We start from the raw sequence: 16823 nt of genomic DNA on the forward strand, positions 1-16823 counted from the left end.
TCTTTTGGCCATGCCTAATGTTTTTGCTTTCTCACTGATGGGTTTTATTTTGTTTTTTAGCCTAAAGATAACTTGCTTTGCACTTGCAGTGACAGATAGCAAATGCAAATAGCACACATGAAATGACCTCTGGACTTTTTATCTGCTCATTGTAATTAGGATAATGAGGGAATAACACACACATGGCCATGGAACAGCTTGGAAGCCAATTGTCTTATTACTTGTGGACCCTTAACAAGTGGGAGGCACATATGCAACTGTTGTAATTCCTATACCATTCACCTGACTTGGATGTAAATACCCTCAAATTAAAGCTAAAAGCTCTGCAGTTAAAGCAAATATTACTTGTACGTGTACCCTACGTCAATACCTTAATAAAAACAAAACTATTCTTTCCTTCTTCATCTAGCTTACACTAATTAAATAAAATAAGGAAATTATCCCATCAAGAAGGGTCCATTTTTCAATGCAGCCTTCGACTCCTAGGAGCAATGCACTATGAATAACACCACCTCATTTTACTAACTGCAGACGTCTACATCTGTTGACATCTTTGGCTTCTTTACCTTTTCTTTTGTTTCTTAGACAGTTTAATGGCTGCATGTGCATGGCATACTCGCATGATGATGTCATTAGTTTCTAATGCCTGAACACTCAAGCTCTCCAGACCACCGCCATTAAGCTCCAAGATTTTTTCAAAACTCAAAAAGCTGATCTCCGGTTTAAGTGCTTTTAGTTAGATGAAGAAACCATCCCGTATCTAAGATGCACAATTTATGAACACTAATGTTAGCAGATGCATTATATAAGCCACAATTGAGCTGTCACATTTTGGATGATTAGTGCGTAACTGTGAATTATGTAATTTCAAATGTTAGGGTTGCCTGAAGCATGGTTCTGACATCCAAAGCTCTGTGGTGTGGAGCAGACACTATAACGAAACCACTGTCATATGTTTAGAAATTGCCATCTGGAGCATTTTAAAACCAAGAGCAGTTGAAGAGAATAACTGAAACGATCAGAAAAATGAAAACCAACAATGACAATTTTTACTATCAAAATGATGATTGAGGAAATAAGGCACAGCTTAAATCTGTTGAAAGAGATGAAAGTGCAATATTCCAATACCTCTTCATCAGCAACCTCAGCAAAGTGGGAAGACTTGTTTTTCAGCAGTGTGACAAGGTCTTTGAAGACTTCATTTATTACAGGACTATTATAGGACTCAACTGCATTATAGGACTTTTCACCTCCTCCTCCTCTTCGTTTGAGTCCCTGGAACATCAAATCAAACTGTAAGTGTAAACACAGAGACTGATGACATTTCCAGTGATGTATTAGTATTTTGGCTGAGATGTGAGTTAGGTTACAACAGATATTTTAAACAAAGTCATATTTTCAAAAAAAATACAACTGAAAGTACAAGTGAAAATTAAATGACACACACATAAACGTCATCAGCTTCACATACATGCACAGACATGATTCTACTGTGAATTATTTATGTCTTAAAGTTTAGAGGTGAATTGTTCTGATTAAATATCCAACCTCGATAATTAACATCAATGTCATTTGCCGTAAATTATAGCTGACATCAAATTTACAACAAATAGGTGAGTGTCACAAAGCATTGAGTGCAGAGCACAGATGACGACAAGAAATAGACATTTTAAAAAAATGAGGAGGGGGGGATAAATAAAATTTGAAGGGGCTATGTAGGCTGTTTGTACTATACGTCTTTTTATTATCAATGTATAAACTGCTTTTAATGAAAATGCATTACATTTTTTACACACAAGTTTTTTCAAGTTATGCATTGAGTCCACACAAACACTCCAGCATCTTAGACCCCTGAAAATTCTGAAGAAATTTGAAAATGCTAGTGTTTTTATTTCAATTTGCAGAGATTGAAATGGAGACTTTTTAAAAACAAAGGCATGGCTCAACACAATCCTCTTTGGTCTTCTGGACTATTGTGTATTATTGCATGATTTGTCAAGTCCCTCTAATATGATCATTGTGCAACTGGCAGGTTAGCAAGGTCAAATGGCATCAAAATATGTGCATACCCTGTGTGAACATGTATAGTCACACATCAGGTGTTTAAAGGTCTATAGTGTAGAGATGAGTATTGGAAAATGTCCGGGCCACACCGGTCAACCCTATCATTTATACCAAGATTCTCCCGTACTTTACAATTCTATCTCGTTATCATCCAGTAAAGGTATTTCTTCAGTTTTTCAATCTTTTTGTGAAGGATGGCAATAAACATCAAAGAGTCAATCTTCCCTATATGCAACTCATACCGCCAAACCACCAGGGAACGCCCCTTGCTCTTAAATGTGATTCTGTTCAGTGCTTTGATTTTATTTAGGCAAGAAAACACTTTAAAATAAACAAAAAAAACGGCAAGATTCCCTTCCTTTCCATTACAGGCAATGCAATCCTCAAAACATTCAGTTTATAAACACAACTAATTTTTGTCTTACATGAGCATAAAAAGTAAGGGAAGCAATCAAATGCTTTCATTATAGATGTGTGCATTTTTAAAGTGACACCTCTGTTAATGTAATCAAATAAAAAATCTAAATGAGACATTCATTTGCTGCTCTTTAATCAGAATGTTCAATTATACAGTGAAAAGGTTAATGAGATTTGACAACTTGATTAAATTTCTTTATAATAGCTATTAATTTTAATAGGCTGAACTGTTTGCTAATTTATTCACAGGTTTTTCTGATGTATACTATTTATTCTATCCTTCGTAAACAATAATAGTTCTTAAAACATATTACTGACCGTTTAACTGTTTATTTACAATGAAACAGCCTGATCAACATATTTAGTCAGTTGGGGATTATTGTTTTGTTTTAGTTTTTTTGGTGGGGTAGGGGATCCTTTATTTTCACATCCCAATGTTGACAGGTGTGGTCTGGACGGGTGCGTTTTCATTCTAAAATGCTATTTTAAAACAAAAACACACTAGTGTAAATGCAGCCTAGTATTTATGAAAAGGAATTGGGACAATTTTGCAGATGTGATGGTTGTGCATGCTCCTAAGAGCCTGTCTTTTGTTCTATGAAAAGAGCCGCTTATACAGTGTTTGAGAGGTGTTCTGTACTCGTCATCATGGCATAACTGATTAATTTGCAGTAAATGTTGTCTTATATTTACCAATCTACAAAGTAATAAGCAAATGCTCTCATAACTGTGTTTTTTTTTTTTTTTTTTTTTTTTTTTTACGGTTGTCATTTCTTGTTGGGTTTATTTTGTAACGGATATTTCACAGAGCACATATTCACAACTTTACTTATGTAAAAACAAACTTCATTGTGCATTCAAGTGTATTTCTCTTTATCAAGTGAACAAGAGAAGTTACATGGATACATTACTATTTCAGAGTATTTATTTAATTTAAAAATGTATTTTTTTTGCCTATATAGGCTATTAAATTATATTTTATTTATTTAAACAATGTTAAATTAAATTACAACCTATATTTTACTATTCATTTAGGCTTTATCTGAGCTCTGTATAAATATGTTGATTTGTATGTAGGCCTACAGCCAATAATGTAACTTTAGGGTCATGGATGTGATGAGTCGGCACAGTTTCTCTAATCAGAAAACAATACGTGGCCGCCATTTTACACAGCGAAATCGAGGCTTCGGTGGAAGGAAACCCAGAAGTATCGCCTGAGTCACACAGGAATGTTGTGCACCTGGCTGTATATCTTATTAGCGAAGAGAAATTTACACCGATTTATCATTTCACCGCCTTCTGAGTGACCCGATGGTCCATTCTGAATGAATAGTGAAAATAAAAAGGGATATTGGACCTCAATTTTAGCGAAGTAAAGGGAAATAGCACGAGTTAGCTAACGTTTTCTTTCCCAAAGACATTTTAGATGCCTTTTATCAAACTTAAGTTAATGAACTGATTCTTTCACTATATTAGACTTGTCTTGATACAAAATTTCGGTACTGAAATTTTTAAAAAAAAGTCCATTTCCCTTTAACATTTAAGCACTGTTGATGTCGTTCTTAAAGAGCGCTGATTTGCCATTGTGTACTCATGCTCAGCTGAAATAACTGTGATTGGCCAAGAAGATCATCAGTTCACCCACTGCTGTTTACCGAGTGCAAACACAGACGAGCAATCCGCGGATGAATCGAATGATCTTCACGACTTTAAAACGCTCCAATGTCCATCTATCTGTGTTTGCAATCTGTGAATAGTGGTAAAACGATGACCTTCACAGCCGATCACAGTCATTTCTATTGAGCACTGGTGAATACTATGGCAAACCAGTGTTGTTTATGAACGCGCTCAGCAGCGCTTAAATGCTAGCAGGAAATAGACGTTTTTTAAAACTTCAATACCAGGACAATACTATTGCACAGTGTCCCCACAGTGTTTGCCATGAACTGAAACCTTGGAGGACACTTAAGCTTATTACCCTAAAAGAGATTGTGATTTTATTTGATGCCTAATATGTTTTTAATTGTTTAAATTAAACAGACCCGAATGATATTAAAGTGATGTTTACACCATTTCTGCTTTTTGAAATCGCAGCAACAGCTAGAGGTTTGTAGTACACAGCATGTTGTTGCAATGTTTACAGTGCTGATCCTATACTTCTGGGTTTCTTCCCACCGCAGCCTAAAGTCGCCTTTCCACTGCACATGAGATTAGGACATGACTTTCAGAATACGCCCTCTTGTGGCAGTTGCATACAATTTTCAGTTTTGTAGTCCACCATGAAAGCTGATTCTTGCGGTGTCCGATTTAAAGGAGTGCAAAAGCAAGAGCCTTTATTCTCTGTGCGGTTACCATAGTTGAATGAAGTCGCAGGAGTTCAAATATTTAAACATATCTACAGGTCAAATTGGATCCAAATTTTCCGGATTACTCTTCTTTGGAAATAAATGACCTCCGGTCTGTCCATTGTACTTTGTCGAGTGCAGTGGAAAGGCAGCTTTAGTGTGATAAATTGCTGAATGTTGTTCACTTAAACTACCACCAGTTGCATTAACAAAAGTAATTTCTAAATTCTTCTTATAGCACAAAATCTATTTAAAGAAAACAATGTAAAAACAGGCAAGTATACAGGATACTTAAAGTTTGCGCAATGCTGAAAAATATCATGGCGCAAAATATGTTGCATTTAATTCATTGCACACATTTTTAGATATATGAGGCGGCTTGGAACACTGAACACAGCTAAAGAAGCAGGCCTGGAACAGAATCACATAACTGTCATGTCCAAACTTCAATTTCGCTTACCTCATGTTTTGGAAAAGTGTCTGTATACCATACCTTTCAAACACATTAACAGAAAGTTTTCTATGTTCAAATTGTCTACCAAAATCTACTCCCTTGACAGCTTGACACGTTTGAGGTTCAGAAAACTCATATTGCATCAGTCAGCATTCCGATGGGATGCATTAATTTCCATTTGCTATGTGCTCAGGTTAGGCTTGTTGGGATAAGCCCTGTTTAGATGATCAAGCACCCCTGTAATTGGTTTTCATTATATAATCAACTAAGGAAATGTCTACTGATTACTAATGGCAGATAATGCATTATGTAGCAAAATTCCCTCATTTTTGACACCCATGTTGCAGATTTGTGTTTTGCTTTGACATACAAGAGAATTGTGTTCCCTGAGCTATCCAAAACTGACACATCAAATGACTATTATTACTTTCTTGACAGTTTTCTCACCTCATCCAGGAAAACTCCATTAGTATTGCAAGTGATGAACAGTGTGGGCTCTGTGTCACAGGTCTCAATTATGAGGGAGCAGATCTCTCCATCCATCTGCCTCCAGGGAGGAGAGCGACAACCATTGGAGAACACATAATCTGTGGAGGCAAGATTTATGCTTTAGAGCTTTGTATAAGGGTAGTTTTTTTTTTTTTATAAAACAGTATTATTTAAAGGAAAAATACATATATTTAGGTCATTTGAAGTTTAATGCCTAATAAATATTTAAATGTCTTCCTATCTTTCTTTGAAGAACATTATTTTTAAACATTTCAATAACTTTATCCTGTATTTGTTGGCAAACTATCTTTGCTCCTAAAGGACTAGACCTTTCTTGGATGCTGCTTTTGTACCAAATCATAATTACAATAACCTGTTGACATCGCCTGTTTCAAATCACATCATTATTTAACCAATTTACCTACTTACTAGCCCTACAGTCCTCCTGTGCCAACTTTTTTTAAAATGTGCTGCAGATCTGAATGACAGGAAAGTGTGTTTACAAATTAAATGAAGCTGACCAGACAAAACATGAAATATTCTGTGTTCATATTATCAGCAATGAAATACAAGTCAAAGTATATTTGGAAATCATTACTTATATATATATATATATATATATATATATATATATATATATATATATATTTTTTTTTTTTTTTTTTTTTTTTTTTCCATACTGTCACAACTTTTTCTGATTTAGGGTTGTACATATAGAAAATACAAATAGCTAATTTATTTTACATATAATTAAGAACTTTAAAAAAAATCCCCATGAATTGTTTGACATTGGGCAGTTTGGTGTGTCACAGAAAAGAAAATTTTATAACCATCAATTTTATAGTGGTTCCAAAAAAGTTAAATACTGTATGCAACAAAATTTGTCAAGTTCCTATGTTTTTAGAAATATTTGTTAAAAAAAATTATTGCCATTTCCTAAAATGGCCACATTTATTATTGATTTTACAATTTTCTTTTAAATTTATAAGAGCTGCAACTTTTATTTGATCCCATTAAGACAGTCACACCAAAGGACAGTTTTTAGATTTGGCTCTAAAACGTAAAAAAATAGTAACAGCAGTTTTAAAAACAGGAGGTAGGTTCATGGAAGACAAAGAAATGTTTAATTATTTACTGCAATGTAAATGATGACAATTCTAATTATTTTCATTTTTGTCATGTGTGACAGTAAAAAAGCAAAGTCATGTCAACAACCCATATTTTGTAGTATTATTACTGGTCTATAAATCACTAAATGGCCTAGGACCTAAACACATTACAGATATGCTCACTAAATACAAACCCAACAGATCACTCAGATCTTTAGGATCATATAAACTAGAAGTTCCAAGGATTCAGTCAAAGCAGGGTGAATCAGCTTTCAGCCACTATGCTCCTCGCTGCTAGAATCAACTTCCAGAAATGATCAGATGTGCTCCAACATTAGGCACATTCAAATCAAGACTGAAAACACATCTGTTTAGCTGTGCCTTTACTGAATGAGCACTGTGCTGCATCCGACAGATTGCACTATCATGTTTTCTCTTCTTCTTCATTCTTTTATCACATTTTACCTGTTTTTGTGTTTGTTTTACTCATTTTTATTATTTGTTTTTATTTTTATTTTACTTGTTTCTTTTATTCTTGTTTATGTAAAGCACTTTGAATTGCCACTGTGTATGAAATGTGCTTTATAAATAAACTTGTCTTGGCTTGCCTTGCCTTCTATGTTTAACGTGTCAAATGTTAAATTAGTGCACCAGTATCACATCACAACAGTAAAAATGTGCTATAAAACTTCCATTTAAAACAGTTCATTCAGTCTAGGCTCCCACAAGGGGCAGATGGACACTGCATCCATGTATCTCTGCCAGTGAAGAAGACTGATTGCTCTTCAGGACTGAGCTGCTGCAGACATAACCCCAAGATAAATCACCATCGCCAAACACCCCCACCGACACTCCACATGCTCCAAACCACCCGTTGCATCCACAGGACCTCCCCCTATTTATTTGCAAAGAAGCTTCCAATTTTGCTCAGCATACAGGGACACATTTTTCAAAAGAAACCACATCCATCATTTCAAATTTGCAGGCCGCTCTCCTTTTTCCAAAAACAGTTAATTGTTATGGCACAGCATATCTGCCCATTCTCCTCAGGGAGCGGGAAGAACTGATGAATCTCTTTGTAAACTGAAATCTGACATACAGTATGTAATGGTTTCCATGTTATGGAGGCTTGAACATAGACATGTTATATTTAAAGGATATCCAGCATTGCCACTAATGGTGGTGGCTTGAGAGAGTGAGTGTGAGGCAGAGAGACAGACTTATATTGAACAGCCAACAGTGCTTAGTAATTGTAGACTGTTATGGATTACAAACTACCGTATATAAGAAAATTGTTGTCAATAACAATTTATTAGATTGATCTTTTTCAGTAATGTTTTTAAACTATTTTTGGATTTATTTAATAATATATTTAACCCTAATGTTTACTACATAGATTTGAATGGGATTAATGTTTACAAAAATATAAGGAAATGCATAAAACATTATGTACATTGCACTGCAAGCCAATACGCATTACATTTATCAGAATTCAGATTGATAAAACTAGCAAAAACTGCAAAGGTTTAGTTTTAGTTGTTTGGTAGGGCATGTATGTATGTTTCACATTGAGTTTAAGTTTGTAACAATGGAAAGCTACTTGGTTACACTTGGAAATTGCTGCACTAAAAAACTACAGTATGTATTAGGGATGCTCAATTAGGCTAGTTTTCCCAACCAACAACCGTCGCTCGTTAACTGAACATTAACCCTTAACCGGTGAGGGGATCGTTTCCAAAAAATATTGTTAGCCAACTAAAGTAGCAAGTTCCATCATTACAAACATAGTTAGTTAATTTGGCATTTCCCAAATCCATCGTTCCAACGAACATTTGCAAACTGCATCACAAACTTGTATGCTTGCAACTACACCTCTGGAGCTGATTTTCTCATAATTGATTTATCAATTTATCAACTTTTAATACTTTTTAAGATCCCGCGGACACCCTGATAATCCAGTTTTAGAAATAGAATGTTACTACATTACAAATAACATCATAAAAGGTTAATTTGTGATAGGGTGGATAGTACAGCTGTCAAGAGTTTAAATAATTAATTACTAGTTAAAGATAATGTACTTTTTCAAAAAGGTGATCTTTATTCTATATACGGTAACACTGTGTTTTAGTGTGTATACTGTATAAGTAAGTGTGTGGTGCATATACATTTCCTTGGAACACTTCAGCATCATCTTACGCCATCTGCACCAGAAATTAAACATGTCCAAACAATCATGGAAGCAAAACACTTTCATAACTTGTTTCATTTAAATTGGCCGTGATTGTACTTATATCAAAATACCTATGTGAAAAGATCTTACGCTGCTGTCAAGAAAATAGTGCATCTGTTTAATTCAAAATAGTTTGATTTCACTCTGGAGGTCTGCTTTGCCTGCTTGTTTGACTACCTCCAATGATTTTCACCTTGAACACATTCAATGTCTCCATGAATCCCTATGCGAATCCTCTGAAAACACGGTCTTCCTGAACTCTGATATCAGTTGGTTTTGATTTAATTTATGGCAGACTGTTTGTTTTGCATCAGCAGGGCAGTGGGCCCCGCGCACCTGCATGAGGTTTGACTCTAACAGTGAGACTGTGAGCGTTTCACTGGGGCCGGCTGTCACCTCAGTTGTCTCTACAGATCCATCTTTTGAGTTATCTGACTCCAACCCCACTTGATTCAATTTCTTGTTGGCCTGGGGGAGCGGTGATGGTTCAGTGGCCATACTTAACTCAGCAGCACTCTTTCTGTCGCTGCCTTCAGCCCTGTACATCATCAGTAACAACCACATTAGTGGTGTTCATCTCAGTTTTGTAACCGTAGATCTTCTTATTGTGTACATATTTCTCACATACAGTACACAAAAAAATGAGTTTAAATTGATTTAAATAAGTTTAAACTAATAAAATAAAATGCAAAAGCAATAATAATAATGCAATGCACCTTTTATTGAGGATAAAAATAAACTAAGAAAACTTTTTTGGTACTTTAGTTAACTCAAACAGTAACACTCCGGGATTTTGATTATTTCAATGAATATTTCAATAGGGAGTTGCACATGTGGTGAGAAAAATTAACTTACTATAATTCTAAAAAAGATTTTTGTTGTTTTTTAACTCCACTGGCAGATATTTTTCAGGCTTCATGCATAAATACACTTCATGTTCAGAAAACAAGATTTTTTCACTAGTAAATTTTATAACCCCCTTTTTCTTTTTCTGCAATTCATGGCATGGCTTCAACAAGATGCTGATCCATATTGACATGATGGCATTACACAGTTGCTGCCCATTTGTTGGCTACACATCCATAAATCTCCCATTCCACTACTACACCCCAAAGGTACTCTATTGAATTATGGAGGCCACTTAAGTTTACACTGCAAAACGCAACAGTTAACTTTATCAAATGACATGAGTGTAGTTAACTCAAAATTTAATGAAAGTTAATTCTACTCATTTGAAAAGAGTTTTGAACTCAGTAATGAGTTAATTAAATGCCTCATTACTTCAACCTAATGTAGTAAGTTCACAGTACTCATAGATTTTTTTTAACTAAAATGGTTTGTAGCAATCGGTATCCTCAAACGGTTTGAGTTGCCTTAACTTCTTGGGTTTTACAGAACTCAGTTGGTTTGAGTTCTCTTCATTTATTGAGTTTTACTTTGCTCAAATTGCTTTGTTTACTCAAGTAGATTACGTTCACAGTACTCATTAGGATTAGTTTTTGAACTTAAATGGTTGGTTGCAATTGGTTTGCTCAAATGGTTTAAGTTACCTTATTGGGTTTTCAGTGTAAAAAACACAATTTCATAATCAATAAACCAGTTTGAGATGATTTGAGTTTTGTGAGACGGCAAATTATTCTACTAGAAGTATCCACAACATGATGAGTACATTAAAGTCATAAAGAGATAGAGATGAATATGGGTACCTACTAAAGGCTATCCGAGCATGCACTAAAATATCCACTATATCATTATTCCACCACCAGCAACAGCCTGTGCTGTTGATATAAGATAAGATGGATCCATGCTTTCATGTTGTCTAATCCAAATTTCGACTTTTGACAGCATTTGAATTGAGACTCATCAGACCAGGCAATGGGTGCAATAAGTGGCTATTTGGGTTAGTGTTGTCTTTCCCCCAATTCAAACCATTCTGCCCATTGTCTTCTGACAGCAACAAGACAATATCTCTTTCAGACTATCCTCTGTACACCCTGGAGATGAACCAGGAAAATGATAGTTCCAGAAATACTCAAATCAGCATGTCTGACATTATGAACCAAGCCATTTGTAAGACTTTTCCTCTCATTCTGATGCTTGGTTTGAACTACATCAAATAATCTAGATCAGGGATGCACAAAATCTGCAGTATTGAGCTCCAACTTGCCTAAACCGCCTGTCAGGAAGTTTTAAGCTCACCGAGTAAGAGATTAATTACTAACTAGTGTGTGTTTAATTGAGACTGGAGCTAAACTATGCAGAACACCGACCCTCCAGGACATCTAGACCATAATCTAGACCATATTTAAATGCACCTAAATGCCACCATGTGATTGACTTGCAGTAACAAGCAGCCTAACAGGTATGCTTAATAAATGGCTGATGATTATGTTAGAAAACTAATTAAATAAATTATTTAGTGCCTTGGTTTAAAGATATTGCATTTATTATTTTAGATATCTATTAATGGAAAGTATCAGCACTCGCATAGGTCAAGTCAACCATTGCACCATAAATTACCATTGCTCCATGGCCCAGGTTCCACACTGGTTTCCTTTGCCCTATGCATGCATTGTACTTCTTTTATTTATGGTAAATTATTGTCATTGGTTGCCATGTTGTATGTGCCAAAGCCTTATTGGTTTGTTTACAATTGTTTTAGTTACAGTATATACCTGTATAGTCGTTATGTGTCTTTTGTCTAGTTTGTAACTTGCTTTTTAGCATGTTCAATATATTTATTTAATGCGTTAGTCAGGATCAGGTCTGCTTTATTTTATACCCTGATTTAGTTTAGTTTGTTTGATTCATGCTCATTGAATAAACTGTACTCAGATTTTACTGTACTTCAGCTTGCATACAGTGGGCATCAGTGTAATTCATACATTTGTTGCTATGCATTTTGTCTCAGTTTTCCCTAAAATCTAAATTACTGTACAATTACAGTCCAATTGAACCAGTTTAAGGAAGAAGAAAAAATCTCACATAAACTTTCTTACTTATGCCAGAAAACTACAATCATTTGTGCCCAGCACTGACTCACAGAGAGGAAGAGAAAGTGAGGGAGAAATATGTAAGGGAGAAACAAGATTAATCAGATTGAGGGTGAAAAGAAGCCTGGAAGTGAGTGAGTGACAGAACGAGATAAAGTGAGCAGAAGTGATGGAGAGGGGGGAAAGTGAGGATAATGCAAACCTGATGTGTAGCGCACAGACTTCAGCAAACGCATTTCTCCTGTTCCACAGAATGTCTTCAACAGGTCTACCTCTGTATTAACAGCTGCTGGGCTTAGCCTGCCCTCTCTGGGCAAAAATACACACACAACACACAAACAAAATAAAGCTCATTAAAGGGTAACAATAAAACACCTATAAATGCATGCACAAACTTTAAAACTAAAACATTTAACTATAAAATATTGCAACTGATAAAAGAAAAACATATTTAAATGCAAGGCAAGATTGTAAAAACAAAGCGGGGGTGATTATTTTGATATAATGATTATTATGATTAATTATATTATTACTTATTTTTGATTAAAGGTAGGATACAGTATATGCATGAAGTGAGAGTTTACCTGTTAATTGGTTTAACAGCAATGTCTAACAGCTTCTCATCTAGCTGACACAAGATGTTAAATAAATGATCTTCGTTTATTGAAGGCGTATTGGGCCCAAAGATCTTCTTCAGTACCTCCTTGTTAGCTGTTGATCATAAAAATACAAAAGCACTTTTAGTCAACTTTAATTTTTCCTTTTAAGAAAAACTTTAAGTTTTATCACAAGAATCTTCATGGAACCAGATAGGAGTCAGTAGAGTCCAAAACCACTGGGACAAATTAGAATGCACTAAATATCAGCCAGAAGTTGCAGTTATGTAATATTTATATTTCAGGCAAAAAAATATATATATTAAAACAACATCAAAAAGAAATGTCTATTTCTTTTGTAAAATGAATGTTGACTTTTTAATTAAGTATTAGTTATAAGAAGTTTTAAAAAAATAAACTGAGTACATTTGTGAAGATGAAATATCTGATAAAATATTTTATAGTTTGAAGTTGTCCGGTTTGAGGGTTCAATTAAAAGAAGTTTATAAGGTATTTTAAGGTCATGCAGTCTATCATACAGACAGACAGAAAGCTAACATTATGTTGCATTCTAACATATTGCAAGCAGTTTTCATGTTTCAGCAAATTGATAACATGTTGCTAACATGCTGTTAACATGTTACTAGCATATTTTGGTACACTGCTAGCATTTTTAGTCACTTTGCTAACCATCTTGCTTTAACATGTTGGTAGCATGATTTAGCTTATTGCTACTATGTTTTAAAAATATAAACCTTTGTGTTTGTATTAAGAAAAAATAAATAAAATTAAATAAAAATAATGAAATTATTGCTGACTTTAAAAGTGGTATCTTAAATCTTTTCAAAACGATCACAGGGATCACACATATTGCATTAGAAACTGAAGAAATGAGAACTGCAAATCTGTCATTATTTTTACTTTTTTGTACACAACAATTTGTCTAATGTCTGAAACATGTAAGTGAAATCTGAGCATGAACGTTTTCACTAACACATTTTGACACACTTTAATACTAAACTTTATTTTAAATTTAAAACAAAAATTTGCAGGAACAACTGAAACCTCAAGTGTAAACGTGCATGATCTGTGATGTTACAATTATTTCAAGAAGTTAAATTTCTTATTCACTGAAAGAGTGTGAAATTTTGCTTTATAGGTTGTGCGATTTTTCCAAAGAGCATGGATTCACCAAGAGGCGACACTAGTGCAATTTGTGAAACAGCCATTGGATGGGGCGGCGGGAATTTTGGAATGAAAACTCCAATAGAACAACAGCATATAATAAGTCTGTAAAATAAACTATTAAAAGTGCTGGTGATTGCTATAGTACGTGTTGTATTGTCGTCTTTAAGCTTGTATCTCAGCTTTAATGCGATTTTTAAATAAATAAAAAAACAAAGCAGCTGCTTGCCATCGCGACAGTAATAAGATCCAATGGACAGCTAACTGCCTTCACTCCAAAATGGCGGAATCAGGGACTGTTGATGGGCGCTGCTGTTGCAATGGAAGTTCTAATGAGTGTCGCCTCTTGGTCATTCTAAGCTCTTTGATTTTTCTGAAGTAAACAGATTTTACTTAGTGTTTATTTTGTGTGATTTCATACAGTGTCATACAATGTTTGATGCATGCTTGACAAGTGAGGTGAACAACACATTATTCTTATATAAAATTTTTAATTATTGAGTGTTTCCCAATGTTCTGCTAAAATGCAATACAGTATTTTCTGTCTGCATCTTACCCTCTAAACAGGCTTGAACCTCCTTTCTATTTTTATTTTTATTTAGTTGCAGAATGTTAGAGAGGTGGTAGAATGAGTGCACTGTGATGTCAGGTGGATTCAGAAGGAGAAGTGGGCGTCTGTTATCATCACGTTCCTGAGACATAACTGACCCTTCTCTGAAAAAAAAAAAAAAAAAAACAGAGAAAAAGGTTGAGTGAAAAAACAACAAGATTAGTAAAAAGCAGTTCTTTGAGATTGAAAAGTATTTGACTTTAAGCTAACAGGAAAGTATCTGGATTTTATCAATAAAACCTACAAAATGAAACAAGTATAGTTTAAAAAAAAAAAAAATATATATATATATATATATATATATATATATATATATATATATATATATATATATATATATATATATATATATATATATGGTAACACTTTACAATAAGGTTTATTAGTTAATTCATTTACTAACATGAACTAATCATGAACAACACTTGTACAGTATTTATTAATCATAATTGAACATTTACTAATGCATTTTTTACATCCAAGTCTGTGCTTGTTAACATAAGTTAGTGCACCGTGAGTTAAGATGAACTAACAATGAACAACAGTATTTTCATTAACTAACGTTTACTAGCATAATAAATACTGTAGTAAATGTATTGTTTGTTGTTTGTTCATGTTAGTAAATGCATTAATTTACATTAACTAATAAACCTTATTGTAAAGTGTGACCATATATATAATATAAGTAAATTATATTTTATATGATCTTTCTAATTCCTCTTAAGTGAATTTGGATTTTTTCAATTGCATAACTCACACCATCTCCTGTTGTTGGAATTACCTGACGTCGTATATCTCTGATGTGAAATCAGACACTTCTAGAGATGTTTTCCATTGTAGCGGCTCACTGAATGTAAGTCTTGCTTCCTCCGGGTGGCTCTCACTGAAGTACTCAGTGAAGAGCATGATTTCAGTCAAGATGTCATTATTCAGGAGGCTGTTCTCTAGTTTATTCCCATCAGAGCTCCACTGAATTGCCCTGGAAAGCGTCACCCCCATGATGGACAGCAGATGAGTCTAACCTAACATGCAAGTACAGTAGAAATACAAATGATTTTTAATGATGAATTTTTATGATTTTACTTCTTTTTTTTTTTACAACTCAGTATTTACTTATCTCTTGTTAGACATTTAAGTAAAGTAGTTAACAATAAAGTATACATTTAGTTAACATACTAACGTTAAGTAATTTTAATTAAGTAGTGGATTTACATTAGGCCTTGTGGAGAAGACAAACCAACATTTTTTTTTTACCTTGGTAACTACAAAATTATTCACTGTTTTGTAATACCATTTGTTGTAAATTTGTGGTTTAACAATTGATAAACAAAAGCATGGCTACAATAACGTTACTTATAATATAAAAAACCTTATTTTCCTTTGGTGTTTTTATAATTATGCAACCATATTTTTGTATTATTTTATTACTACAGTAAGATTATGTAACGTAGGTTAAAAACAACGTTATAGACCACCACGAGTATGGCAATTTAACGTTAAATTCCTGAACTGGAGCGTGAATATCTGGTGGTAACTTAACTATAAATATCTCATTAAATACGCAAAACAAGTCACTTTCTTGAAAGAATTTCGATTTGTATGAACGTTTGTTACTCACCACCAAACGTGACTAAAGTCTACTCCAACTAATATAACTGTTCTCCTCGAAAAATGGGTTAAATATCTTGCTAACTCTGTTGTAAATCGGCGTTGTAGTCAGTTACGAACTCTAGAAATAAACTGAGCTCTGTCCCAGGTTGCTAAGATACAGTAAAACAACGGGGAGGGGAAAGGGTCAAACATGTTACTCCAGGAAAAGCGTTTGGGTGCATACGAATGATTAGTATTTACCTATGGCATTTACATTAAACCTAATAACGCCTTTAGAATGTATAAAACTATATTATGTTAGAAATACGCGAGTGTTTGAACACGTTTTATAACACTATAATAACATTTATATACTACAACCATATTGAAGCAAAATATGTTGTTTTTACCGTTTTGAAACTGTTCTTGCATATACCATTTTTTCATCAGTTTCAAAATTGTAGGGGAGAATGGGGACAGTTGCAACACCTTTCACTTTCAGAGACCGTTTTTTATTTATTTTGTTTATTTTTTTTGTGGAAATCCAAACTTTTAATATAATACACCCACCCACTTTGCTTGCTTATGTGTACAAAAGCAAAAGATATATATGGCATGGGATAATGTAATAAAAAAATTCTAAAACATTAGGTTGGATTTTATTTATTTATGTGTGTATGTGTGTGTGTGTATGTATGCATGCATGCATGTATGTATGTATGTATGTATGTATGTATGTAT

At 34.1% G+C, this 16823-nt stretch overlaps 1 protein-coding gene across 25 annotated transcripts in view; it reads right to left on the reverse strand.

Moving 5' to 3' along the window:
• Positions 1-16823, reverse strand: part of odad2 (outer dynein arm docking complex subunit 2) — a 150318-nt gene that overhangs the window by 86545 nt on the left and 46950 nt on the right. For 22 of the 25 annotated variants that reach the window (XM_087276240.1, XM_087276239.1, XM_087276237.1 and 19 more), the window contains 6 exons: positions 15274-15514; positions 14439-14596; positions 12686-12812; positions 12304-12410; positions 5728-5867; positions 1129-1275 (listed from right to left, as the gene is read on the reverse strand). In XM_087276240.1, the coding sequence (XP_087132366.1) occupies positions 1129-1275; positions 5728-5867; positions 12304-12410; positions 12686-12812; positions 14439-14596; positions 15274-15491 (897 nt within the window). In that variant the 5' untranslated portion in view covers positions 15492-15514. Of the gene's footprint in view, positions 1-1128; positions 1276-5727; positions 5868-12303; positions 12411-12685; positions 12813-14438; positions 14597-15273; positions 15515-16110; positions 16235-16823 lie in introns of those variants that run through there. The other 3 variants (XR_015504090.1, XM_087276256.1, XM_087276236.1) reach the window with 1 other exon arrangement.

The sequence above is a fragment of the Danio rerio genome, chromosome 12, assembly GCF_052040795.2.
Source record: "Danio rerio strain M-AB ecotype USA chromosome 12, GRCz13ab, whole genome shotgun sequence".
Classification (NCBI taxonomy): domain Eukaryota; kingdom Metazoa; phylum Chordata; class Actinopteri; order Cypriniformes; family Danionidae; genus Danio; species Danio rerio.